Source organism: Exophiala aquamarina (genome assembly GCF_000709125.1).
Source record: "Exophiala aquamarina CBS 119918 chromosome Unknown aczIA-supercont1.2, whole genome shotgun sequence".
NCBI classification, from domain to species: domain Eukaryota; kingdom Fungi; phylum Ascomycota; class Eurotiomycetes; order Chaetothyriales; family Herpotrichiellaceae; genus Exophiala; species Exophiala aquamarina.
In genome coordinates this window covers 3,846,916-3,873,276 of record NW_013550586.1, presented here as the reverse complement: position 1 = coordinate 3,873,276, position 26,361 = coordinate 3,846,916, and the positions used below count along the sequence as shown (strand labels likewise).

General features: G+C 50.2%; 9 protein-coding genes across 9 annotated transcripts; 7 read left to right on the top strand and 2 right to left on the bottom strand.

The window, feature by feature from the left end:
• Positions 1 to 1,116: 1,116 nt before the first annotated feature.
• A1O9_03201 (uncharacterized protein) lies at positions 1,117 to 3,910 on the top strand (the record flags this gene model as incomplete). Its single annotated transcript, XM_013408769.1, has 4 exons — positions 1,117 to 2,502; positions 2,590 to 2,710; positions 2,768 to 3,049; positions 3,117 to 3,910. The coding sequence occupies 4 exons, from the start codon at positions 1,117 to 1,119 to the stop codon at positions 3,908 to 3,910; spliced, it is 2,583 nt and encodes an 860-aa protein (XP_013264223.1).
• Positions 3,911 to 4,488: 578 nt separating this feature from the next.
• On the top strand, positions 4,489 to 5,923 carry A1O9_03200 (uncharacterized protein; the record flags this gene model as incomplete). Its single annotated transcript, XM_013408768.1, has 2 exons — positions 4,489 to 5,049; positions 5,261 to 5,923. The coding sequence occupies 2 exons, from the start codon at positions 4,489 to 4,491 to the stop codon at positions 5,921 to 5,923; spliced, it is 1,224 nt and encodes a 407-aa protein (XP_013264222.1).
• Positions 5,924 to 6,855: 932 nt separating this feature from the next.
• Positions 6,856 to 8,574, bottom strand: A1O9_03199 (uncharacterized protein; the record flags this gene model as incomplete). Its single annotated transcript, XM_013408767.1, has 2 exons — positions 6,856 to 7,796; positions 7,875 to 8,574. The coding sequence occupies 2 exons, from the start codon at positions 8,572 to 8,574 to the stop codon at positions 6,856 to 6,858; spliced, it is 1,641 nt and encodes a 546-aa protein (XP_013264221.1).
• Positions 8,575 to 9,699: 1,125 nt separating this feature from the next.
• On the top strand, positions 9,700 to 10,416 carry A1O9_03198 (uncharacterized protein; the record flags this gene model as incomplete). Its single annotated transcript, XM_013408766.1, has 2 exons — positions 9,700 to 9,952; positions 10,004 to 10,416. 2 exons carry the CDS (start codon positions 9,700 to 9,702, stop codon positions 10,414 to 10,416), a joined length of 666 nt encoding a protein of 221 aa, XP_013264220.1.
• Positions 10,417 to 12,450: 2,034 nt separating this feature from the next.
• On the top strand, positions 12,451 to 13,542 carry A1O9_03197 (SHO1 osmosensor; the record flags this gene model as incomplete). Its single annotated transcript, XM_013408765.1, has 4 exons — positions 12,451 to 12,588; positions 12,646 to 12,810; positions 12,864 to 12,986; positions 13,039 to 13,542. 4 exons carry the CDS (start codon positions 12,451 to 12,453, stop codon positions 13,540 to 13,542), a joined length of 930 nt encoding a protein of 309 aa, XP_013264219.1.
• A 2,026-nt stretch (positions 13,543 to 15,568) lies between these two features.
• Positions 15,569 to 16,394, bottom strand: A1O9_03196 (uncharacterized protein; the record flags this gene model as incomplete). The annotated part of the gene is made up of 2 exons (XM_013408764.1): positions 15,569 to 16,195; positions 16,245 to 16,394. 2 exons carry the CDS (start codon positions 16,392 to 16,394, stop codon positions 15,569 to 15,571), a joined length of 777 nt encoding a protein of 258 aa, XP_013264218.1.
• Positions 16,395 to 18,426: 2,032 nt separating this feature from the next.
• A1O9_03195 (uncharacterized protein) lies at positions 18,427 to 19,603 on the top strand (the record flags this gene model as incomplete). Its single annotated transcript, XM_013408763.1, has 4 exons — positions 18,427 to 18,614; positions 18,676 to 18,964; positions 19,023 to 19,238; positions 19,289 to 19,603. 4 exons carry the CDS (start codon positions 18,427 to 18,429, stop codon positions 19,601 to 19,603), a joined length of 1,008 nt encoding a protein of 335 aa, XP_013264217.1.
• Positions 19,604 to 21,522: 1,919 nt separating this feature from the next.
• Positions 21,523 to 22,899, top strand: A1O9_03194 (uncharacterized protein; the record flags this gene model as incomplete). The annotated part of the gene is made up of 1 exon (XM_013408762.1): positions 21,523 to 22,899. One exon carries the CDS (start codon positions 21,523 to 21,525, stop codon positions 22,897 to 22,899), a length of 1,377 nt encoding a protein of 458 aa, XP_013264216.1.
• A 1,259-nt stretch (positions 22,900 to 24,158) lies between these two features.
• A1O9_03193 (uncharacterized protein) lies at positions 24,159 to 25,496 on the top strand (the record flags this gene model as incomplete). The annotated part of the gene is made up of 1 exon (XM_013408761.1): positions 24,159 to 25,496. One exon carries the CDS (start codon positions 24,159 to 24,161, stop codon positions 25,494 to 25,496), a length of 1,338 nt encoding a protein of 445 aa, XP_013264215.1.
• Between the last annotated feature and the right edge of the window lie 865 nt (positions 25,497 to 26,361).

The following is a 26,361-nucleotide window of genomic DNA, read 5'->3' as shown; positions in this document are numbered from 1 at the left end:
GAGATGCTTGGTATGAAACTGAAAAGCTCATAATATCTGACAGCGCTGGATGCGCTCGTAGATCCGCAATTAGGGCTGACGAGGCGGAAATGGATTCATCTTCAGAGCGTTGTACAACGATTAACGGGAATGTCAGGATTCAGGACTCATAGAGTCGTTTCATGCCTCAGATGGCTAAACATGGAAAGGGCCGTAGGCTGTGTGCGATTGATGTCCTTGGCACGGTGGCTCCCTCCGCCGATCTCCGCTTACTAGTATGTCTTGCCATCTTCAAATTTAGCATCCACATAATTAAAACCAGGTGTCCAGGCCTTACCAGGTACGGAGTAGGCAAGGCCAAGGACTTGATCGGTCGACTTGATCGCCCATCTACCGCCTATCCCAGCTCTTACTCATCAGTGATTACCTGGGATTTGGTATACGAGGAGCCCGAGTCCATCAATAATTAACACCTAGGACAGCAGGATCTGTAGCCCTACCAAGTACGGGACATAGCATGGTAAGCTTTGTGCTTTGCTCCCCCCCTCCCTCCGGCCGTTGTAAATATGTATCAAAACCCTCGCTTCTGTTCAGACCAAACGCCTAGGCTCACACCTATGCAGACCCATGTGCGGCCGTTGCAGATTTGCTCGTGCGGCAACCAACGTACTACTCCTCAGAGATTCTTGCATGCCCTTGGTCTGACCGAGTTTCCTTCGGCAACATGAGGCGGTGCATCGGAACATCTTTGCACGATGTGCTGGCGGGGTTCGTCAAATTGGTGCAAACGGGTGCACCACTCCTGAAGACACCAAGAATTGAGGCCTCCACTGGATCCAGTTTATCTGCCGCATTGTGGCTGGCGATTCAAATGCGGTAAGCAGTCGTCTTGAACATTCAAATGTACTCAGTACCTTGGATTGTGTTAGTTCAGGCCACAGAGGTTTCACTACCGTGAAGCTTGCATACATTCTGTCTTCCTTTTTATTTCGCGGCAAGCCGATGCTCGAATAAATCATGGACATCCACAAGAATGATAGTATTGAGAGTTCCAGATATGCCGCCCTCCCTGAGTACCCGGATGATTCAGAGTCCCCGATATTAGGACGCAGGCCCTTCACACATCACCCTGCTAACATGGCTGATAAAGATGCTTATCGGTCGGTTTCCGATAACGACAAAGGCGAAACCAAACTCGATTCAAACCCTTCCAAGACACACGGGCTAGGACTCGGTAATATAGTTGGACGCCCTTCTCAAATTAAGAGAGTACCAGCTGGCATAACACGCTCAACGACTATGGACGGACTTTTGAGTCCAGCAACGCTCTCGCCAGCCAACTTCGCCAGAGTTCCAAGTTACGAAAATGTCTCAATTGGTGATGTGGGAGCTAGGTCAGCCGAGTTCTATATACCAAGTCATCAATCTTCTACTTCAAATCTGGGCCCTCCTACACCTGGGACCTTCAATTCAGACATGGGGTTGCTTGGTTCACCAAGAAAAGTCGACGCTGCTTGCCCGACGCACAGCGATATCCTCACGAGTCCTTGGTCATGGATTTCAGTCCCCCTCTTATTTTTGGCGCTGTATTCCACCGCATTCTCTGGCATTTTCCTGGGCATTGCACTTGCAAAACCCAGATGGGGTGATAAAGTTGGCACTAACGGACATTTGTCTTTTGCAAACGCCTCACTTCTGAGTGCTATATTTTCAAAGACCGTTGAAATATCATTTGTTACCGTTTTTGTTGCCTTACTGGGCCAAGTTCTCACTCGACGCGCTTTCTCAAAGCGCGATGGGACAGGGGGAATTAGCATCGCTGAGATGAATATGCGAACCTGGATCATGCAGCCGGGGAGTCTTCTGGTCAATTTGAAAGCTGTTCGATACGCCAATTCGTTCCTCGGAGCCATTGTCCTGATAAGTGCTTTCAGCGCCACCTGGTACACAACGGCTAGTGAAGCCCTAGTATCCCCAAAGCTCAAATTCGGACCCATTCAAGACCGAACCATTTCAGGTCTGGTGAGCGCATCATATGCGAATGCGATGTATTTGGGAACCATGTGTGAGGTCCCCGTTGCCGAGGCAAACGACGATTTTGAAGGCTCAACATGTCTTCAAATCCGACATGCAGGAATGGGTTTCTCGTACCTGTCGTCATTTCTAAGAGATTGGGCGGAGAGCGTCGCAGCAGGAAATACAACTGAGAGTGTGAACGGCTTTGAAGGCCGGCCCCTGCCTGTGGCCGTACTGTACGACAATACTACCATCAATGGGCAGTGGATCACTCCAAGCCAAGAGAACATTACTACAGATTCAAGTAGTCACGGACGGCTTGTGGAGAATGTGACAATGGCTATGCCACACGCGGGCATCTTCAAGGCGGTCAGAGATCCCGCGAACCGTATCCTGCAGCCTGCCGACCTTCAAGGTTCTGGAGAGTACGTTGTGCAGGCTTCTCTGCCTGCCCCGATCGTCAATATTCTTTGTGTTGGGTTATCTACTGAGGAAATGAGTCCTATGGTGAGTCCAGGTCACTTCTCTCGAGTTATCGTTATGCAACATCATTTTATCTGCACGAATATCTGACTGACCCATTAAACATTTTAGATTGTCAATGTAACCGATCCTACCACCTACGTACCTAACGCTACTGTGGTGGATTCAATATTCGGATGGGATCCCAACGCTGAGGCGCCATCTACGCCGTACTTCCCCAAACTCCCCATTGGTAAGGACATTCACAACTCTCAAAGCAACCGAGGAATGCTAACATGCATCCTTCTAGAGTATAACACTATAGTGCACATACCTTCAGTGTGGGGTCCCCCAGCGATCTCATTACTTGCCACTCCTCCAAAAGGTACTACCACCAACGATCACGTTCTTTGCACAATTAAGTCGGCGTTATATCGCAATTGCACAACTTGGTACAAGGTTGCGCAATCTGGTGGTCTTCTTACGGTCCATTGCGACGCGGATGAACGTAATACACTGCCTTATCACCGGACAAGGCCTGATGCCCCCATTGGGGAGTGGAACAGTGACTGGAAGGATATTGGAGGTGAATGTTAGTGGCTTTATTTGAGATGAGAACCCATCCTCGCTGTCAAATCTATGCTAACTTTTGCCGACAGGGATTAGATCACTCGCGCTGAACAATGGAGTTTCTGATGCAAACGCGTCCTCCGCTCGATTACTCACCCAGTACATCCCTGAGTATAATCGCGATGCCCCTACCATTCTCCCAACCACGAAACCTACCATCGGTGAGGCGATCGGCGTATTGGCTGGAGGTACTCTCCTGCTATCAAGTTTGGATGCCCCTTACGAGCATACCTGGAATTACAGCGAGACGGTACTCGCCGAACCTCAGCGCCAAAGCTTTCCATCAATGTACACCTATAAAGACTACGCTTCAGGTGGGACACAAGGCTGGCAGGGCATATTCTATGTCATTCTTACCGCCACTTTCCTCCTCAGCGCTGCTGCGTTGGGATATCTGTGCTGGAACTTTATCAGACAAGGCAATGTAACTGACTACACCGAGCCACAAAATCTCTTTGCGCTAGCTGTGAACTCTCCATCGAGTAGTGCACTGTACGGCGCATGTGGAGGTGGACCGAAAGGCGAGACCATGGCACGCAAATGGACGGTCGACATGATAAGAACCGACAACGATCATGATGGCTTCCAGTACCAACCACTCACCAGCTCTGGAAGGCATCCTCATTTCTTCATCAGATGCAAAGACGAGGAACTCAGCCCAATGATGAACAACAGTAGTCCCAGCACACCCTATACAACCTATAAACCCCACTCAAAACGAGGGAAGTTTCGGAGCAGTCGACCGCCTACAATGAATGAGTCGTGGAGTGCGGGGTCACCTGTGGTTGAACAGTACCAAAGACTGGCTGGTGGGAAACCTTGACTGTATCTTGAACAGTGACCAAGAGCAATCCGGGATATAGTGCCCTCTGTGAATGCAATAATGCAGCCTGATTGGGCTTTGCAGCACTTTGTTTTTGATGTGTTTTGGCGAGGCGTTGGCGGATTGGAAAAGTCAGGGCAACCATGATTCAAGGTGTTTCACATTCCACCATCTACGACCGATCAGTTGAGAGATATAGTCTGTATGATGATGACGATAGAGGATGACATGTCCGTGAAAGGGTATGCTTAATGATATATAATGACTGATAATACTGCTTGCTTTCCCTTGTGCTTCATGATACACTGGTAAACAGAAACTGAATGCAGTAGCCTTGGACGGCACGTGATCTAATCAACGCTCAATGGGCTGGGGTTGGATGTGGCAAGTCGGCCGAGCTGGGCCCTTCTCAAATTTATCGACCTCGACAATAAATGAAATCTGGGCTCAACACAAACACATTATTTGCTTCAGTTGATAGTCACACGACCTGTACTTCTGGGTCCCGAAGGCGTGGTGCTATGTCTCTTTAGACATTGGACCCTCCATTCCAGTGTCAAACTGCCCGCAGAGTAGCTATGCCACCTCGAATACCGCTCCCTACCTATACCACAGCTCTCCCTAAACCATCAGCCCACCGTCTATGTAAATCATGCCTGACCCGCAGCTTCTCCTCGACTGCAGCCGCGCCTGCCGAGGAGAGAACTCGGCGCCAGCCAACAGCCCATCGAAGACGCTTCTACGAATGGCTCGAAGGCCCAGGAGAAGTTTTCCGCCATCCTCTTCCCAACTCAACCAACTATCTCAATGCGTATGATAGATCGGGCAATCTGCTTCGTGCATCAAAGCGCAGTGAAGCTTCTTCAACGCCAGAGACGGCTGATATGAGAGCACTTGACGCAGCTGCCGAAGGTTCAGAAATACCAAAAGAGACAGAGAGCGATCTACGACCGTTTCCTATGAACAACTACTTTATATCTCAAAGCATATTATCGGAAGACCTTCGGAATGAGATATGGCGACGAGTCCAGGGAGATGGGAAATCTGTGCGGCAAGTATCTGCGGAGATGGGTGTGGACATGCGACGAGTGGCTGCAGTCGTAAGATTAGTCGAGGTGGAGAGAAGGATGAAGACAGAGGTGAGTTCGTACCCGGTGAAATTCTCACAATGCGTTGCCCCTACCAGCAACCATACTATGATGAGCAACAAAATCGATTAGTCTTCCAGACTCCCAAGCATGGTGATTCAACAAACAAATTACAACTCTCTGAAACTCTGCGAATTTCGTCCAATTAGATTAACATCAACTCCTGAAAGCAAGAGGCTGATGCATTTATCACCCTGACTAGAAAAAGCAACTAGCCATACCCTATGCTCGAGCGATCCACGCCATGGTGCCAGTCACCGAACTTGACCCAAAAACCCGAAGACCAGTCGAAGCACATGAATCCATCAATGACCTTGAACAACATCCCCTTACGCTTCCCCAAATCTTCTATCCGACTTCCGAATCTCGCGCGTTCAACCGTACAGACGCCGGCCGTGTCTTCAGCGGCGCGCCACGCCTGCCAGATGAGGAGGACGTCGGTCAAGGGGGCACACAAGCAGTAGAGCCATGGCAGGACAACAAACCCGAGCTGATCGGCAAACCCGGGCGAGAAAAATATGTCTTGAAACCCGCCGACAGCCGGATCCCTCACCCACACCTGATCGCGTTTGCCAAAGACCAGGGTCTTCCGCGCGCCGAGCAACAAGAGCGGTACCACGCACGTCTTCTTGAAGACAAGGAGAGAAGGGAGGCGGCCAAAGCCAAGCGTGAGGCCCTCGAGGAGAGCAAGAAGACTCGAATCGACGCTGGACGGTGGCAGTTTGTTGTGACTGATGTCCAGGCAACTCGACAAGGTACAGGACTGGATGGTCGAGGCACGCAGAGCCCTGGGTTCAGGTACGGTGTGCCCGCCCAGGACCGGAAGAGAGGCCATGTCAAGATCCCCACAAAAGTCGAGGTGTGAGATGTTCCATAATAGGGCTGGCCTTAAAGAGGCCGTGGGATGAGAGACCATGTCTTACTTGGCACCGCTCCTGCCCATATGTGTATATACTTACTGTTCATGGTCTATCATCAACATTCCGGTGAGGCTATTCTATGTCCTCAGCCCCATGATCAAAGCAAAAGCATCAATGTAAAACTAGGTGACAAAAACAAGACTAAAAGTCTAACTAGAACAACTGAGCAAAAGAAACTACTCACTCCTGCAAAGGCGGACCTAATGGATTTGGAAAGAGAGTGGCAGTCTCTCCAGAATTGTTTAATTTTCGGTGGGAATTTGCAGCATCCTGTGGACTGGCTGACTGGTGGTTTTGGGTTCTAAATTTACTACTTCAGCGTAGTGATTCGTCATGCTGTCATCATTCATGGAAGAGAGTAGTCGCGGTGCATTGCCTGCCTATCTGTCCGCCATTGGATACATTTCCTTCCCATGCATCAAGTATATTACTACTAGGCATACTCATCTCTGGCTGAGGTGGGCGCCGTCTCCCCGCTGGGGGAGGGCTTTCACCTGCTCCCTTATCCTAATACGCCGCACCCCCTGGGTGCTGACTGAGTACTCGTCCGGCATCTAGAACCGGTGGCACTCACGGTTCAGAGGGACTTGGTCGTCCAGCCATCAGCGCATTTGGCGGGTATGGGTTGGACTCCCGTTCCCCTGTCATGTGCTTTGGAACCGCGACCTGTGCGGCTAAAAAAATCCCATCCATCCTTGGTGTTGTTCGATGGTAACTGGTATTGATTGTTTAGAAAGGGATCCGGGGTCTCTCTGTCACCCGGCTGGGGACCCGGTGCTTTTGTGGATTTTGATTCATTTTGATTAACATCAAATGAGAGGCGCTGGCTGAATTTCATTTACTTCCTCCCGGGATAATCGAATGAACGTACTAGGCCTCAGACTTCCTCGAGGGTCCTTTTTTCGCCGACGCTGGATCGACTGGTGGAGGATTTGGCCAGGAGTTTCTTCTTGGTCAGTTTCCCGCACAATGCGGCCTTGATGCTGGGCAGTGGGTCGCGGGCTTCCGGCAGGACTAGGAGGAGGAACAGGACGGCGACGCCGGCGGTGGCAGGGAGGAAGCCGTAGAAGTAATGGGCTGCGGGTGCGAACTCATGCGGTAGGCTGAAGATGGCGCATGCCAGCGCGAAGGGGGCGTAGATCAGGGCGATGATGGTCAGATACCGTGAGTAGTCGGCGTGTCGAATGGATTCGCCCTTGATGGATGTCAGCGCCGCCGAGTCTTGACATTGCGACACCGCGAGGATGTGTTGCATCTGTGAATCGCATTCGGCGCGGTAGTGGTGCAGGTCGATCAGTAGGCTCCGGTAGTCGTCCGTCAGGTCGGAGTCACTGGATACATAGGATTTGATTTTGGTGAGGATCGGCTTGTATCGGCTCAGCATGGAGTCTAACGAGATGCATCGATCAAGGGTCTTTCTCGTCTTGATGGAATCCGAAGCGAAGGATGTCGATATCGGCTGGCTCTCCAGGCTCGCTCGAATGTATTCGAAGAAATTCGCACATTCACTTGCCGCTATCTGAAAGGCCGGTTTCATGAGGTTGACCAGGTTTTTATCTAATGGGTGTAGAGTCCCTGCTTGGGCCATGATCTGCCAGTGCCGACAGAGGTCATCAAAGGGATTGGGGCACATGGGCCTAGATCCACAGGCTCGGAAGTCATGGTCGTCTTTGTTGGCGGGCTTCCGGGTTTCTAGAAAGTCGAGATACCCACCTTGATATCCGGTCACCTCGAGCCTTTGAGAAGGCGAGTACTCCCCGAATGCTGTTTCAACTCCTAGAGTAAAAAATGATATGGGAGGGTCCACTAGCACGACACCTATTGCAGAAAATTAGTGTCATTCAAAAGTTGGTGGAGATTGAATTTCATGCTCCCAGTGTTGATGGTTGGACTCACATAACCATGGATCCAAGGTTTTCTTCATGTAAAAGGAAATCTTTCGGCGTGCAACAGCAACCCTTTGCTTGCCGTGTCTCGAGCACACTTCCACTCTCCGACGATAGTTTCCTTTGCAGCATAACTTATCGATGTCGACGTCCTTCCCACAACTGGCCGGAATAAAAGCACAAGGATACTCTAGATTGAAAAATTGCTTTTGGTGACGAAGGTTTGTTGAGGCCAGCGGCGAACCGGTATTGATTTCACCCAAGTTTCCAAGACCTGGGTCGGCAATATGGGATGCAAAGAAAGCGGGTTCAATGTTTAGTATCCCACCCAAGGTATCGACGATCTCGGGGTTAATATTGTTGACCATAATAATGCGACCTTGGACATTTTGCGATTGTGGGCTGTCAGTCGGCTGTGTCTTGGTCCATTCCCTCAGGAGAAGTCTCATTTTCGACGGGTCGGTGAGGTCTGATGTTCGAAAACCAGTGGTTCCAAATTCCAAGAGTATGGATGTTGATCTCTGAGGTTGTGGCATAGAGGGATTTCGCCTGGCATCAGCTCCCCATCGAAGGTAGTCGTCCAAACAAGCAAGATTGTGAAAGCCATGACTTCGCAAAAAACAGACATAATCGGTATAAGTCCAGCGATGAGGATCAGGAGGGGCCATTGCACATGTGTTGCAGCATTTAGACCTTGAACTGGGTCGCATCACAGCAAGTGAACTGTGAGATATCAAAGCTCTTGAAGGGTGGTCAAGGCTGTTGCAGAGATGAACAAGGTGGAAGAGAAAGTTTGTGGCCTGCTGCTGGCATTCCTTTTGACGGTACGGTTCGGCCGTGAGGCCTACAACCATATGCAAAAACCGGGATACCTGGTCATAGGGAGCTGATCAATGGTCCCATGATTTTGAATATGGCTGCATTCATGCTCGCGAATATCCGCGGCTGGGTCGAGGTCTAAAACTAGCGTTGGCGCTCAATGATTGGGTAGCCTTAACAGGGATTTCCCAAAAGGGTGTGAAGCCTCAATCCTCGCGGAAAGACTGTCTTCGACAACTGGTGGTTGGACTCACTGAGACTTGTACATCCAGGAGCTCTCCGATCCAAGGCAGGCATATATGAATATTGAAATTCACTTACGTTTGACTGTGTACAGACAGCAGCGTATCGTTCCCTGTGCTTCGATCGAAGATAGATGCAATTGCAGTATGCGAACAGCCAGATTCCGGGAGCAACATCATGCGATTGCGTACAGTGTGAGCCGGAGCTACCTCCTACTGGCTCTACGTGAACGCGCCCATTGGTGTAGTTCTTGGCTCTTCCTGCCACGCTCCTAGGATAGCTCCGCTAGAGTCTCGCTTAACGGCGAGACGGAGAGAGAAACCCTAAGTGCTACTTGGTCTACCAATGGCAATCAGAATTCATGCTTGGTAGGACAGACCCTAGCTCCCAGCCACCTGAGAACAATGTCCCTGTGTTGCTCATTGCATCATAAGACATGGACTATCCATCAGAGTGAGACAGCATATTCGATGCGAGGAGGCTAAGGATGAATATTGTTGCAGCCACGGGAGCTTGTGTCAACTAGTGCATGGTGTTGTGGCGCCCGTGTGGTGGGGTGATGAAGCTGGTGCCCTCCCAAGTTTGAAGGAGACCTTCGGGTGGAGAACGCAAATATTCCAAGCATTTTTGAGGGCCTGGGATATACGGTACGATTTGTGCTGTTTGCTCTGTTTGCGTAGTTTGCTCATTTTGACCGATTTGTTTCTTCCTTGCTCCCATGTCCTCATCCAACGTAGGGCGTCGCTGAAAGCCAACTTACAAGTCAAGTAAGGATGTCAGTGGAGGCTACAGAACCCGAAGTCGCAGCTCGCGCGACGCTCGCATTACTGGAGACGCGTTTGCATCGCCTAGAATTCCTACTGACTGGCAAAAGCAACGAGTCTGGAAACCCACCATCAGTGCTACAACCAGCGAGCGGTAATGATACAATTAGATCAAAATTAAACACCCTTGAAGATGGACTACGGAATCTGAAGAATCTCAACGGTCCTGCTGGCCTGATCCTTCGAGATATAGACCGATTATGTTTGTCATGACCTTTTTGCCGAACTGCACGCCTGTTGACCAACATCCCAGCCTCGACGCACGCAGATCTTTTCGATCCCCTCTCCAAGCCAGATTCGAACATACCAAAGTCAGAGGATTTTGCTACTCTGGCCTCGATTGTACTCTCCCATGCCACACTATACCCGGAGACTGCCTCGCGATTGTCTTCTCTTCAAACATTACAAATACCACCTGCAGAGCAATCTTCCAAATTAATTGCTCTGAGCCCAGGGTTGGAGGAGAGTCGAAAGGTTGGGCGTCAGATGGAGCAAGAGGTTCGCGAGCTTCGGGAACGTAGTGTACGTTGCCTTGAATGGTGGGTAAAAATTGGTGTCGTTGGCATGGGCGAGATGTGGGAGGACTGGGAGACACGCATCGCTGACGTCGAGAGAAACGTCATACGTTGGGAGAGAAGAGCAAGGGATGAGCAAGGATATTTGTGAATGTCATAGCATTCGTAAGAAAGTCGATGCTTCCCGAAAGCAGGCCATTAGATTGGGTTTGACTGGCTCGATTAGGGTGCTGGAACGGTTGTTGACATCATTTACTCAATCTGAATCAACAACTGTAGCAATGACACTTAAGGGAAACCATGTCAAACACCATTCTGGAGTGGGCGCAGACGACGAACAGCTCATAACATGGAACGAGGAGAATTTAGCGAGAACCTTCAGCTCAAATAATGGCATTTGAGACGGCGTCCTGCGATAGATGGAGGATAGTGAGACCTGAAGAAGCCATGATCACACGGAGGATCTCGGGACATTCCGTACCCTATAATCGGCGCTACACAGACCGGAGTTCCAAGGGACGGAGTACTCGGTATGGAGGATATTGAACAATCATGCATAATGCATTGTTGATGGAGTTGGGGAGTGACAATGGCGATGGCAATGAGAATACGTGAGTATCCAAGATCCACTTCCACTTCCACTTCCACTATCCTATCCGTGTCGTACATACTCGTCGTAGGTGCCAGATGCAACGCAGATCCCCAAGTTGTGGCAACGGGGCCAGAAGTTAGTACACACAGACAGCAGCCCAGACGGCAAATCTCCAGCCTCGTCAGAGGGGAATTGCGACAAGCTTTTAGGGGCCAGAAGTGGATCATGCAGGATTGGGCGAGACCGTCAACAAGGATTGAGGCGCGTCGTGTCCAATCAGTGGTGCCGGGACAAGGGCGGTTTCATTTCATGGAGAATTGCCTGCGGAAGACAAGCCATCCGGGCGTCAGGGATGTCAAGGGGAGTCAATGAGGCGCAATGAGGCGCAAGCCTAGAGGAGGAAGAACAAGAGATTTGCTCTGAGAGTTCATGTCTAGATAGCCAAATTGGAAGCCAAACCTGAATTGGCCGGTGATGCGTGGCTTAAATCAAGCGGATGGTGGACGCGTCGTGGTATGTTGTGTGGTGTGATTCTTGGTGGCACACAGAGCGCTTGTGTCGGCGCGTGAACGGTGCTCCAAGGTCGTGTTGGCCTATTCTCCTATCTTACAGTCGAACAGCCACCTCGTTTTTCCCCAGTCATTTTGGCAGCTGAGATCATCATGATCGATGCAAAATTCTCGCGTGCAAGAGAGAAATAGCCACTCGTAATCAAGGATTGTCAAATTCGAAATCTAGAGACGACGAGTGATTGAGCTTCGAAGCATCGAGGCTCGATCAGCACTGGGACACCCACCTGGATTGTGAAACGGAGTACAGGCTCCTCCCAAGGCTTATATGCCTTAGGGCTACTGGTTTAGGCATGGTCAGACCCCCTCTCGTCCTTTAGGGACCCCCCGGCCACGCCCCCTCCCCCATTGAATGGTTAATTGCCAATGCATTTCTTGCCATCCTTCCTTCTCTCGAACTACCAGACAGGCTCAATTGAACTTGGCCCAGGTGTGCCTCTTGCGACTCAACCCCCCTACCATCCTTAAAGACTGCCGAGCACCACTCCTGCTCCTCCCGCCCCTACCACCAGCGACCAGTGCCAGTGCCAATGCCAGTGCCACTCCAGCGCTCTGATCATTTCTCCTCCTGAACACAAACCTGAATCCTCACCTCTTCCCAACAACTGCCACCACCACATTCATTCATTCGTTCAGGCATCACCATTTCTTTTCTCGACTAAACACGGTCCAACTTATTCTTTCTTTGTCAATCATTAGTCCTTTCATTGTCGTCACCTTCTACCCGTTGATTCGACCTCTTCAATAAGTCCACTTTGTTTGCCTGTGATCCGACGACTGTGTCGTTTGCCATCCGACTCTCCTAAACTCACTGGTCATCGAGTCACACCATCCAACGACTCAGCCATCCTGCGCTCGGTCCAGCTTCCAGCCTGCTCGTGCAAAGACCTTGACGCATCTCTCATCCCAAGTCCATCTCAACTCCGCTCAAGGCTGCTGCATTCCTCGATAATCCCGATCAATTCTAAAATCGGAGTCTCTGTTGACTTCCTTGGTCAAAAACCCCCGACCCCTAGGATTCTTCATGCCCCCGTACGGCTCTCTACATTCACCGTCTTTGAAGAAATACGACAACATGGTGGAATATCGAAGAACCTCCACCTTCAACTTTGGCAACATCGTTGGTGATCCCTTCGCGTTGGCCACAATCTCTATTGGACTGGTATGTTGCCTCTCCTTGTACACCACAACCTGAACCTCGAACTAACATAATTTCTAGCTCGCATGGGTGATCGCATTTGTTGCTTCGATTGTTGCCACTGTTCAGGAAGGCATTCCTGCGTTTCCTAAATATGCCTGGTGGACTGTCGCCTACATGTTATGCTGTATCGTGGGCGTTACATTCGTTTTCGCAACAAATACCAGCCAAACCTACAGCGTTGCTGTAAGTACACACCTGCGCCATAACCCCCCGTTGACAGACTCTAACCTACTCAGGTGGTCGGCTACCTCGCTGCAGGAATGGTCATGACAACATCCTCGGTCAATTTCCTCGTATATCAACCCGCAGGTGCGATGGAAGCTGCCGCTGCCGGTCACATCTTGCTCTCCATTGTTGCCGTAAGTGTTGATGGCCCCTCGCGGTATACGTGTGTTATCTGACCACATATAGATTATCTGGACCTTTTACTTCGGTTCCACACCCGCCGCCTCTCACCGAGTCTTCATCGATCAGTTCGCCCTCAATAAGGAAGGCGGTGAATTCCGTGGCCCAGCACAAAGCATGACCAATGTTTACAATCAGTCACAAACAGCACCAACTACCCAACCTCCACAGATGTATACGTCTGCCCAACTGAATGGCTTTGAGACTTCATCCCCGGTGTCCGGTTACCCAGGTGGACCGGCCGGCGCGACAGCTCGGGCCTCAGTGCAGCCCATGAGCAATACATCCAGTGCCCCAGCCCCAGTGACTGAGGCTCCTCAGCCCACAGAATACCCTTACCGTGCGAAGGCCATTTACAGCTATGAGGCAAATCCCGACGATGCCAACGAAATCAGTTTCAGCAAGCACGAAATCCTCGAAGTCTCAGATGTGAGTGGCCGATGGTGGCAAGCGAAGAAGGAGAACGGCGACACTGGCATCGCCCCCAGCAACTATTTGATCCTATTATGAGATGGTGTGCAGCGATTCGAAAAACAATTCAACACAGAAAAACCCAGATATGAATGAGGGTGATGAGCGAAGCTTGCCCCCATATCTTTAATGACCCTTTTCACGACCTTGTATTTTCTTCATTGCACATCAACATTCCTGCGAGCAATAGGATACCAATCCCAACTTCGACAGCCCTGATGTTGTCGTTCTACATAGGTAACGATACTGGATGATTCTACCGAATTGGTCTGGAAACCTACGACGGGCTTAGGATGAATACGCACATTCATATTGAGATTATTTTTGGGTGATTACTTCCCCCAAGTTGGGCTACGATGGAATGGGTTGAACTTGTTTGTAAAGGCGTTATGGCGCAAGCCTTGGAGGCGAATTGAATGACAAAAGATCGACTTGAAATCCAGCGCCTTTAAACAACTTTTGGAGGTACATGACTGGAATCCTTTTCATTTCTCACCCAATTTTTGTACTCCCACTGTGCGATCATGTCAATCAGCAGAATAAGCAGAACAGAAACATATTTGCAAGATCAGTTTTGGAGTGGTTTAGGAATGTGGAAGACATCGAAGGCGTGGCGAACGGATCTTGTCCAGACCTGATACCATCCAACGCACAAAACTTGACTGGGAATTGTTGGAGCGGAAACTCGACATCAGATATTTCAAAATGTGGAAAGTTTAGACACAGCACAATTCAGCACCATTCGATTTGCCAGCTATGGTGTTAATTGTGATTCCTGTTTCTTATCCTTTGCAAGGAGATGACTTTCTGGCGAAGGACGGTTTCCATCCCTCACTGCGGCTACTATCAAGAGGCGCACAGGATGACATGCTCCCGCGAAGAACAGACGAAAAACATCAGCAACGAAAATGTGTTCTGTACAGGAGTAGTATCATCAATCAATCAAGCAATCAATCCAATCATATCAGCACAGTTGGACCGAAGTCAAGCTTAGACTGATTTCGTTTTTATATGCCTAGCTAAATAGGTATGGGTCTACACAGTACTGCATCCTAGTATCTCTTGTGCTTTCTGCGACCTAGTGGTAAGGAGATGCAATTAAAGTAAGTGCACAGGAAGATTCCGAAGGCAGCGAGCCTTGCTAGGCACTCAACAGAGGCTGCTGACACATATCCCGAATCAGGCTCCTGGGCCCCTCCTGAACGGGTTTCATATTTTGATGTGGTAATTATGATTGCACGAGGCTTGTGTGCGGTTCGTATGTACATACTTCCCACCTCGCTCGCTAGCTACCCTACTCCGCACAGTACATATGTACCCGTCCCTCGCACACAGAGACATACTGGGCCAGCCCTGGCGGATGTTGATTTCACCTTGGCGATGATGAAGGCGCGGAGCAGCAGGCTTGAGCTGTGGTGCGGTTTTAGTGCGATGCCTACGCCTGGACTCCTGGAGTGGTGATCATTCAGGAGTGATGTCAATGCTTAAAAGGGCCGGCTGGCAGCTGGGGAGTGAGCTTCTTCCTGGTTACTACTAGCCAATCACTCTGTACTTTGTCACTATTATACGGTAATTGTTTGAGTTGATGCGTGGGATATCACGATGAATTCCTCCTAGCTTAGTTCAGACAGCACGCTTCCATACAGGTGAGGACTTCGTCCACAGTAACATTTCATTGCCCCAATGTCGCCCTGACAATCCAAATGAATGATATCCGATGTAGGTGTTGGATTTGGTATGGCCTTGTCAAATTGCTCGCCAAGCTGTTACAGGGATCAGCCATTGCTGCAGGTCCATCCCAAGCCAGGACAAAGAAAAATCATCTCCGCCGGCCTTTGCCGACCAGTAACATACTGCTCCCTGAAAGCGACAAGCGCCAAACGCTCTTGATGGAAAACAACATCGTAGAAGTCAGAAAAGGCCATGGGTATTGTAATAGCATACAAACTCCTCTATACACTCCAAAAACGAACGAGTACCTCTCGACCCAACCTCAAAAAATAAACTATTGTTTTCCTTGGAATACAATGGTGACTCGTTATCGGTTCGGTCCTCCTTAAGCTTCCTATCGATTGTGATAGCTCGTGTCGTAGGATTGAATGCCGAGACCTGACTGGTTCAGGGGACTTTGCGCCTGCGCGGGGGGTAAATGCACCATATCGTCGTGTTCGTTGCCCTGATTGATGGGTGCATACTCGTCCTCGAAGGAGGGTTTCTGATAATTGTATTCTTGACGTCCGCCAGCCTCTCGATCATCGTCGAAATCCTCATCTGTTCGCATATTGCTCGAAAAGGCATCCTGATTTTGGGAAGAGAAATCATTGGACTTTCCTACAGGTTGGCCGGCCGGCATCATACCCGTCTGCTTGTATGTCATCACAGCCCTGAAGGAGAAGAAGGCTGTGACAGCAAAAAGAAGCATCTCGATCACACCGAATGCGATAAGAGCGCCGCTGAGTTTGCATCGTCCTGGGCTGCCGTACTTGAAGTTGTCACATCCCTCTGCGTCCGTGTTGTCGCCCTTGCCTTTTCCCGAGCTGAGATATGAGGCTACGGCTGCCCATGCGGAAAGCCATAGTACTACAGAGAAGGCGTCTAAGGAAGCGAAGGCATAGACGTTGGCGAACTTGCGAGCTCGTGACCACATCGGTACCATAGCGAGGTATATCAGAACGGGGATTGTCAGGAAGCACTGCCCGTGGTTAGCTTCGGTACCAAAGTTAGAGCTATTAAAGCCGTACAAGAGCGAAGTACCAGCCTACTCGACCATCGGTCTGCCCATCTCTTGTGAAAAGGGCGATTGTCAAAGCCCAAGCCAGGAATAGAACTGCTCCTTGTCCCGTGTGTATGTAGTTCTTGATTTGACTATAAGAATCCAGCTGGATCCTCATGTTGGCGGCTTCTGACCGAAAGAAAGGGAAAGATTAGATCGAGTCTTCCGTCTAATTAGGAGGTTGATTGCAGGCTCTCTGGGTGCCGGTGTCACTCGAGGGAAAGCTGGAAATAGGAGAGGGAGGGTGCAGTTGTTGTTTTTTTTGCAGGACGAGTTGTGACGGAAAGAACGATACACAAGGGGAATTTAAGAATAACAGGGAACTACTATACAGAATAAATCAGGCCGAGAGAATGGAAGTATACACAGAGAGGGAAAGTAAAGAGCGGGTTTAGTAGAGGAGTCTCAAGTACGAGGTATTGGCCTTGGTCTGTTGAAACCTGAGACGCGCATTGCAGTACCGAGCATAGCGGCTCGCTCAGCCTCAGCTGCCAAATAATCGTGGCGTCTGGGTCCCAAAGTCTCAACCCGTCGACTCCACAAGGCTGAATTTGTCTTCTCCAAGCTCGTCGATCTGCCATGTGAACCTCATGGACCAGCAAATAAATAAGTATATTCTGATAATCCGAAATCTGTTGTAAACTTGGTGATTTTGGCTGGAATTCAGATAGCGAGTGCTCTTGCACTCACGTATCCCATCTCTTTCCCACGCAACGAGAAGTTTTAAGCGCTGGCCAGTTCAGCCCCAGCAGGAGGCACCGAAATCCAAAAGCAGGAGTAACGGACGAGTGAGCTTGCTGCCAGAGGGACGCTTGCACGCATATCTCGTGTCTTGGCTGGAATTGAAGTCGCCTTACTACTTGGCACACGGTCCTAATCAACCATATCGGCTTTGGACACAGGCATCGATCACTGCTGCTTGCAGGCGGTGGTGTTGTACAGTTTGAGCATGCCTGGGTCAATGAGGCTGACTGTTTGTAGATGAGGTTGTTTGTTCGAGCTGTGGGTACAGAGGAGAGCCGTATTTTCCCTACCCAGCTGGGAAAAAGACGCTTCACTCAGATTCGATATCTTTGTAAAAATCGAATCAGGCGGAGACGACGAGGGAGGCCATGCCAATGATTGATTATTGCATCAATGGGGTCTACAAACCCGATCAACGCCAATTGCAGCTGCTTATGGAGTAGGGAGTACGTAGAACCCCTCGCCACTTCTGCCAGGTACCATTGCGACCAGCACATCACTCGTTGTACAGTAGACTGGGGGACACCTGTGGCTGATGAAAAGGAGCATTGGTGATTTGCTCTCCAGGCGAAAGACTAGACTACAACGAGGAAGGCACACACCTTCAATTTTTCCCACATTGCGATTCTCCCTGGGCCCTAGGTGTTGTTTCCCTGCTAGCCGAGATTTCATTCCAGCAAAGCGGAAATCAGTGCCAGTGCAATCCGGTGCCTGCAAGCCTAAGTTCTGCGCCTGCAGTTGCTGCATAACATACCTCCGAGTAAACAATTGCCTGTCCATGCCATGCAATTGCCATCCAAGCAGTCGGTTCAGGTTCTTTAGCCTGGCCTGTTTCTGGTTAAGTCGCCCGCCCATCGTCACCGCCCTGGGGCTCATCACTACGAGTACTCCGTACTCCGTCAGTTACCACCACTCCTACCACCATCAGGCCAGGACCGTGAGTACATGACCAGGACCAGGCTCTCCTACCCGTACTCGCACGCACTAGGGTCACTGCTAGTTTGGCGGAATCTCACCCAGTTCACGGCCGCTGATGGTGACTTTGGTGAGCCCTGACCCTATTGTCCTACGCGCAGCACCTTCCATTCCTTCCACTCCGTGGCTAGTTCTGCCGCTAACCTCCACCGCAACTGCCACCCTGACCTCTCAAGCTAAATTATTTTCTCAGCCTGCACTTGTCTAAGACCCCTTTGACTCTTTCCCTTCCCTTTTGTTTTCATCAACAATCCATCCTTCTTCTGATCACAACCCGTCCTCAACTTCAAAATCACTTTGAATCTAGGGCACCCAGCTACCCTTCAACCCCCTCAACCAATTCAATTCCCAAGGCAGCCCTTCAGCTCCCTGAGTCTTCCATTCCACAAGTCCTCGATCTTTCAATCAATTCCACTTGTGCCTCAGCAACAATGTCTTCTGCCGTCGACAACCTTGCAGACAACCTCGCCACTACCAGTATCGGTGCCATGGATGCCTCCGCTGCAAACAATGATGCAGTCCTGGCTTCTGCTGCAGAAGGTCGTCGATTGTATATAGGGAATCTCGCTTATGCGACCACTGAGGCGGAACTCAAGCAGTTCTTCTCTGGCTATGATGTGTATGTTCTTTTGACTTTCCATCCTCATCGAACAACCGCTGACATGTTCTCGAAAAACTAGCGAGTCAACTTCCATCCCTGTCAACCCACGCACCAACCGTCCTGTCGGCTATGCCTTTGTCGATTTGAAGACTGCAGAGGAGGCGGAGAAAGCCATTACCAACCTCTCAGGCAAAGACATCCTTGAACGCAAGGTGTCCGTCCAACTTGCTCGCAAGCCTGAGCAAAATGCTGCGGCCACTGACTCTGCTGCCGAAGGCGGTGACGCCGATCGGAAGAGATCCGCTGGTCGAGGCCGGGGTGGTCGAGGCCGTGGGCGAGGCGGTCGTGCTCGTGGCGGCGCCAGATCCGTAAGCAGAACACATCTTGCCTGTTATATTTCGGTTTGCTGACTTGCTTGTTATCCAGGATGGCACTGCCGCCGCTCCTGCCACCGATCTGGCAGAAAACCCACTTCCCTTGACTGATGTCACTACAGAAGCCAACAAACAAGCTGCGCCTTCAGCAGATGCCAAAGCCCGTACACCTCGCCCACCCAAACAACGAGGCCCACCCGAGGATGGCATTCCATCCACCACCAAGGTCATGGTTGCCAACCTTCCTTATGACCTGAGTGAGGAGAAGGTGTGTACTTTGTAAACCTGTTGATTCCGCCACGCTAACATCCGCTCTAGCTTAAGGAACTCTTCGCTGCTTATGAGCCAAGTTCTGCCAAAATCGCCCTTCGCCCAATTCCTCGCTTCATGGTCAAGAAGCTTCAAGCTCGCAATGAGCCTCGCAAGGGTCGTGGCTTCGGCTTTGTTACCCTTGGCTCTGAGGACCTACAAAAGAAGGCTGTTGAAGAGATGAACGGCAAACAAATTGAGGGTCGTGAAATTGCCGTCAAAGTCGCCATCGACAGCCCAGGCAAGGAAGATGGCACCGACGGGTTCGAGACCACTGAGAATGGTACCAACGGCACTACTGAGGAAGTCACAACAACTGCTTGAATTGCTAGTTAGTATGATCACCTGAAAACGAAGGAGTCGATATTCTCTTAGCGAGGCATACTCTTAGGAAATCGGGAAGGCTTGATTGCTTTTTCCACTCTCTTGATGTGTGATGCAGAAGCTGAAGTATCGAGCAGTCAATGGAGGTTGCTGATCAGCCCAGACCAAAATATGCTTCTTGCCTAGATGGCTGTATCTTCCAATACCTTAATATCATTTCGAAAACAAAAGCTTTGCTTTCTCAGACCTCGATCACATTTCTTTGCCTGTTTATTTTTCTTTGTTCTTCGCAGTGCATGACCAGCCAGGTCTAAGTGTGCAAGGGTCAAAAGTGCAACCTAGGAGATGGCACGGTCTGGCATCGTAATGTTCACGTGAGGGTGTTCGAAATTCCCTTCCTATTTGCTCCCTCCTGCGTACTATTACGGAGGCAGCTATCGTTCCAACTGATATCACGTACATGCTAGTCACAAAAGCGACAATAAAGGCTCCGTTTCTGGACTACAGAGGCAACTAGGGATTTACGAGCCCAATTTTTTTCCTATCAGCAAGGGAGACGGATGGACTGAAATAACAATTGCGGTCCTTGATCACCGAAAATGAATCCATCGCAAGTCCTATCAACATCAACTCCTACGAACGGCGTCATATTTCTAGCGACTAGTCTCAACGCCTCGAAACTCGACATGGTATTACAGTTTCTAATTTTTTTCTTTCGATTGCCCGACTTGTTATTACACATCGCGATGTGTACCACTATGAGAACTTAAGCCTTACAAAGAGCCAACTCGTCCGTGAGATTCCTGAGTTGGTGGCTTGAGTGATGCATGGTGACTCGTGAGAGGGAATACAAGCCACGTGCTGGGTTTGGCCCGTGATTATCATTATCCCGGAGTGTGGACAAAATGTCGTGTGCCTGGACGGAAGATTCCCTTCAGCGCACAGGACCCATTTCTGTTACGATTTAGCTCCAGGGACCTGCGGCTCGTGGCGGCGACCAAGCCAAGCATCCCCTGTTCGCTGATGAGATGGTTCCCAGATCTTCGCTGGTTCATCCACAAGCCCCGGCCCAAGGAATGTCAAGCGATAGCTGGCGCAACCTCTAAAGCTGACGGGCAGACCCTGGCCATGGACAGCCATTTGTGAACTCTCTCCTTCAGGGTCTTTGAAGTTCCACATCAAACCTGTCCATTAACTTCCTTGAGCTTAGGCCCAACTAACGTCATCACCAGGACCATGATTCGTGCCTACCGTCACGGTGGATGCGATGTACGAGGAGGAGCCTGGGAGTGTCATGTAACATGTTACGTAGAATTGTTCCTGCTGTTCTCCCGACTCCTATGGGGACTACCATGATATTTTATATTCAGGCTGCACGCACCTGCGGCCAGCGGTAGGACAGGCTCAACCCCAGCGGTAACTGCCTATTTCACGCTTCACTCTTGCTGGGCTCTTTCCATCTTCACTTGATATCCTGCCTCAGTCCTCTCCCTCTTCATCTTCGCCTGTCCCATCATCCCCTTCACCATACCCATTCATTGTTCATGTTCACTGTGCATCTGCATTCTGCCTCTCTTATCTTGGCGTTTTGGTCCTCTCCAGCCATTTTAGTCCCTAGCCAACCTCGGCTAAACTAGTAACAAATTACAACATCCTACCCCGGATACAACACCTCACATCACTCCTTTCCAGCAGAAACTACACTGTATTTTCTCATCTTTCAGCCCGTTGGACTGTGATCGTCCCTTCAGTAACAGACCGGATCTTTTCTTGCTCTTTTCGCCCAAACCTGTATAGAGCACGAGATACACCTCAACTTTATGGCAGTGCGAGCAGGCTCACCAACACATGCTTTCGACCCTACCCCAGCTCTCGAACACAATCCGGACAATTTCTCGCCTCTAAATCCACTCGAAAACATGGGCCCATTCGTTGATGTGGGCGGCAGCGATTCCTTGTCTAAGAACGTGCGATTTTCCGAGACTTCTTCCTTCCCAGCGCATGGTCGTCACTCAATAGCGACAACTAACGTCCCACTCCTTCCGCCTGTTTCCTCTGCAAGTCAGCTCCCGAAACATTCATTCCCAATGCACAATCCCACCCCCGGGGTTGACATTTCAGCCTACATGGAGCAGTGCAGAAATTTGAATACACAGCTGAGAGAAACACACGAAAGTGAACGAAGGGTATGGAACATAGAACGGACAGCACTCAAATCTCGCATAAAAGAGTTGGAGCAGAAACTTAACAAGGCCAAAGACCCCAAACGGAGATCCAGTAACGATTCTTCTCGTGCCTACTTGCAGACGTTCCAAGCTACCTTTGCATCGTTCAGTGGATTCGATGGACCGACTCGTGGCCGAATATCATCAGACACTGCAGTTCAATCACTTCAGCCTGTCTGGAGAGGTCCTGAGTTCACGCCCCCAGTGACTCGAGTTTTCTCACATGACGACGACATATCACATCTGCCAAGCATTTCAGAAAACGAAGCACTACCTCCCCTGACCAAGGAACTCTCTCCCACCTCTCAGGAGAAGGTGGAGAGTGTTCCTGTACCTATCGAGCACGTGGACAAAACACTGGACGGCATTACATTGAAATCGACAGCGTTGACATCCTCCTTTAACAAAGTAGCTAGTCCCCAAGTTACCAGTCCCACACATTCTCCGTCTCCCAAGCCAAAGCACCCTGCAGATGGGCTGATGCAGGTTGAGTTGAAGGGGCTGCTCACGCCATTGGACGAGAAGCTTAAGAGACATGCTGGACATACTCCAATGGCTTTTGATGGCACCGTTTCGACAAGCTCTGCGACAAGCTCGGAACGGCTCACACCGAGACAAGACAAACCATATGCACCTGTGCCAACCAGGAGACCACCACTTCAGCCGTCTGAAAACTCAGATTCTTATTTCTCCTTTGTTTCTGAGCCTGCAAGTCATCAGGATGTCAAGGACCCGGTCATCCCCGAAGAGGCAGAACCAGAGGAAGAAGCGTTGCTCACGACTGATGACGATCCCGCTCTTGTAGGGCCTCTTATGCTTGACACCGCCGCCAAAAGCGAAGCCTCTAACACGTTCTTGGGACTTGTGGATGCCAAACTCTCCGAAGCTGCAGCAGCACGGCGCTCTAGGAAAGATTCTCTGCTCTCAAATGGTACCCAGGATGCAACAGCGAACGCCAGGCAAGAGCGATCTTCCACCCAAGCAGACGCTAATGACGGTCCAAAGTTGAAGGTTAGAAACAGTACAAACTTTGGTAGCGCGTGGGGAAAGGATGCTCCTGGGTGCTTATAAATTTTTCAGAGTTTACGAGCGGGCAAAGTGCAATATGTTAGCCGTCATGGCCCTGGCATTTGTTCTATTCTTCGTTAGAGAGAAGTTCCTCACACCACGAAAGAGGGTTGTTTCAAGTGTAGCATCCTCAAAAGTACGAGGGACACAAGAGGTGAATGGCCTTGTCCAAATAATGGTTCAGAAAGGAAGATATAGGAAAGCTTGCTCATAACAGGTCAATCCAGGACATTGGTGTTGAGTACGGGTGAAAAGGGCCGTACTAAGAGTCTTAATCCACCACCTCTTGTTACTGCGAACCAGAATGGAGGAAAGGAACACAAGGAAGAAGACGGGAACCTCAAACCTCAGCGAGCTGATATTGTCATCTTCGATAATTCGCTAGAGCAATAGATAGACTATTGAATGCGCGCCCGAGAGGTCCGTGTGTGCGAGTGCTCTGTATTCGGCTGTGGATTGCGTAGGACGTGTACATCCGTACCAAGGAGACGTTGTGGGCTGAATGCCACCGAGGTTAGCACAAAGCAACCATTGGATTAATCGCCACATGTTCCTCACCTCATAGGAAGAGTTCTCGGGAACACGACCAGGGTCTCCGGGAACCTCTAGAGTCTAACCCCAGACGGCCCGACTTTATGATGAAACACGCTTGGACCAGGTTTGCGACAGAGTTCGCCAGCCTCGTGTGGCGTCGATAAGAATGAGGATGCGATAGGCACTGTACGGAGTGCTAGAGGCCAACAGCTCCACTTTTAAGCCCTTCCAACCACATTGATTTCACATAGCCTGGAACCCCCTCTCCATCTTAGTTCAACAAGCAACAGAAAATAGAAAAGGCCGGTCTGACGCTGTGTTCACTTGTGTGCTTTGTTCATCATCATCCCTTGGAAAGCTGTCCTGTGCTGTCGCTCTCTTACCCAGCACTTCTTCAAACAGCCCTGAGCTACTCACAATTCCAGTGTCTTCTGGCCAGCCTCAGAAGCAGGGTACAAACACACCACCACAACGCTCGAACCTTCGAGAAGCGGAGAGCAGTGGGCTTCATCAGCTGTTCGCTCGAGACACAGACACAGCAAGATCTGCCTATCTATTGCTTTGTTCACAAGTTGGGTGAGTTTCTACACCAACCAGTTTACCGTGGACGAAAGACCCCGGCGAGTGTTGGCTGCTGCGCCCTTGGCCACCTCGGTGATCGACAAAGCACCATTTTATCGGGCTCGCTTATTGCCAACTCCTTCGCACACCACATTGCATCATCCCACATGGCTCAACCTGGTGGACAAATGTTTCAAGCCGCCGCGAGTCATTTCCCTTGGGATGTTTCTGAAGGCTCTTTGTTGGCTCTTGCTCCTCCTGCTCCTACAAGATGCAACCACGAACGCTCGAGAACTGCACCGACCCTCCCACCACTCTTCACAAGAACACAGTCCTCTTCACCTACGAGATCCTCAGCACTCCCGGCTTTTCTGCGTCCTCAAAGCACGCGGTCTCTATCTCCTGAGAGAGTCTTAGCATTCGAGGCCGCACAATACAAAATTACTCAGACACCGCCAGAAGAACAAGCTACAAAGAAAATGACCTCTTCCGCTGTCGACAAGCTGGCCAGTTGGTTTGACGGATCCTCTGAGCCAGTCAACATATCTTTGATCCCTTCTCCCACAAAAGAAAAACTAGACCCCGTGGCCGAAAGCGGAGGAATGGAGAACTTCTTCTCAGCAAGCGAGGAGTCGGTGGACCCATTTACAAGACGCCCACAAAGAAACTCCACCTCAAACGGGCCCGCACCTTCTGGCCCATCAAGGTTCGGTTTTTTCCGAAAAGCAACCACAGTGTCACCAAACTCTCCGAACCTTGGCGAGGAAGATGAATTGAGCCAGCTCGATGTGAGGGAGGTTTTATTTCCACAGGGATACCCAGATAATTTCTCCCCGGCATCTTTCAAGAATCTACAACTAAACGCCGAAGGAATACTACGTCGATTCCAACATGCGCATATCGAACAACAGAAGTCTCTGAAGACACTTACGGCAACCAAGGTATCTCAAGCAGATGAGCTGGAGGCGGCAAACACACGCGGCGAGCACTTAAAGTTCCAACTAGAAGACATGGCCCAGAAAGCAGCGGAGCAAGAGAAAGCAATTGTGGACTTGAGGGGTCAGCTTGCGATCCAAAGAGCATCCCTCGACTCACATCTTTTGCATCAACGGCAGAGCGTCCGAATGGTGCAGAATGATGATGACACTCCAGAACAACAGCACGAGTCAGATCCCCGATCAAAGTGGCGAAGACATCGCGTATCTGACATCTCAACGTCAGAAGATTCAGAACCAGGATCTTCCGCAAGCTCGGTTGTCAGCATCTTCTCAGAACCGTTGTCCGCCACGCCTTCTACCGCCATCTCCATCTCGAGTCCGGTCTCGAAAGCCACTATTTCAAGCGATGGTGGGTGCTCCAAATGCCATGGGCTGGGCGCCAACGAAGCCTGGGATGTCGTTGGAGTAATGAAGCTTGAGTCGGCCGCTCTGAAGTCTCGCGTCTCAGAGCTAGAAAATGCCCAGGATGAGGCATTGGATTTCTTGAGTGGACTGAAGTTGGATTGAAGCCGTGAGGTGATGTTTATACAGGCCCCGTCCCGTCCATCCTTCTGTCTGTACACGGAGAGGAAAATCGTCCATTATTTTTCATGTCGAAACGAATTTGATATTGATACCCTTGCCGGTGACTGATTGAGGTACTGCGCAAACATATTGTACATTTGGAATTCCAACAAGAATTGTTTGTTGGTACAACTCGAATATAGAATGCATATTTATGGTTGTACAGTCAGTCGGCGGATTGTTATGAGATCTTGGTCTACAATAGGCTGTCCTCTTAAGTAGTGTGACTCTTTGCCAGCCTTCTTTCTGTGCTCCTTCCCCTGCCGTGGCACTGACGGACAAACCGCAACATCAGGCTTGGTTGTGTGCCATTTCTAGATCGGCAAACTATCAAAGACATAGCCATTCCTCTGGCAACATGGCGGTTTACAGTGCAAGAAGTAGTGATGACCACCAGATATGCCATCTCGATCATTGTGAATATTAAGAGGAGGATGTCCGTTCACCTGACACCCACGTGAAAGTGGCCGATGGATCACGTGATTACGCCAAGCCTAACAGCCCACCCCCCAGCCACCGAGTCTCAGCGCAAATTATCTGCGTGTCTCCAGTTCCCAGCCACTTCACACCTCAACCAATGCGTCACATAAACCAATCAGTCATGTCCATCATGGACTTCTTAGTTGCAACCACCTGGATCTCGCCAACGCCGTGCCTGGTGCCTGGTACGGAGTACAATCCATTGGAACATACCCATGACATCGCTATGCCACTACTGAGTCCAAGTCACAGTGGTGAGAATCACGCCAGGATTGATAGCCATCAATCCCATTTTTGACTTCTCCCTCGCTGTTTGCGTTCTTGTCCT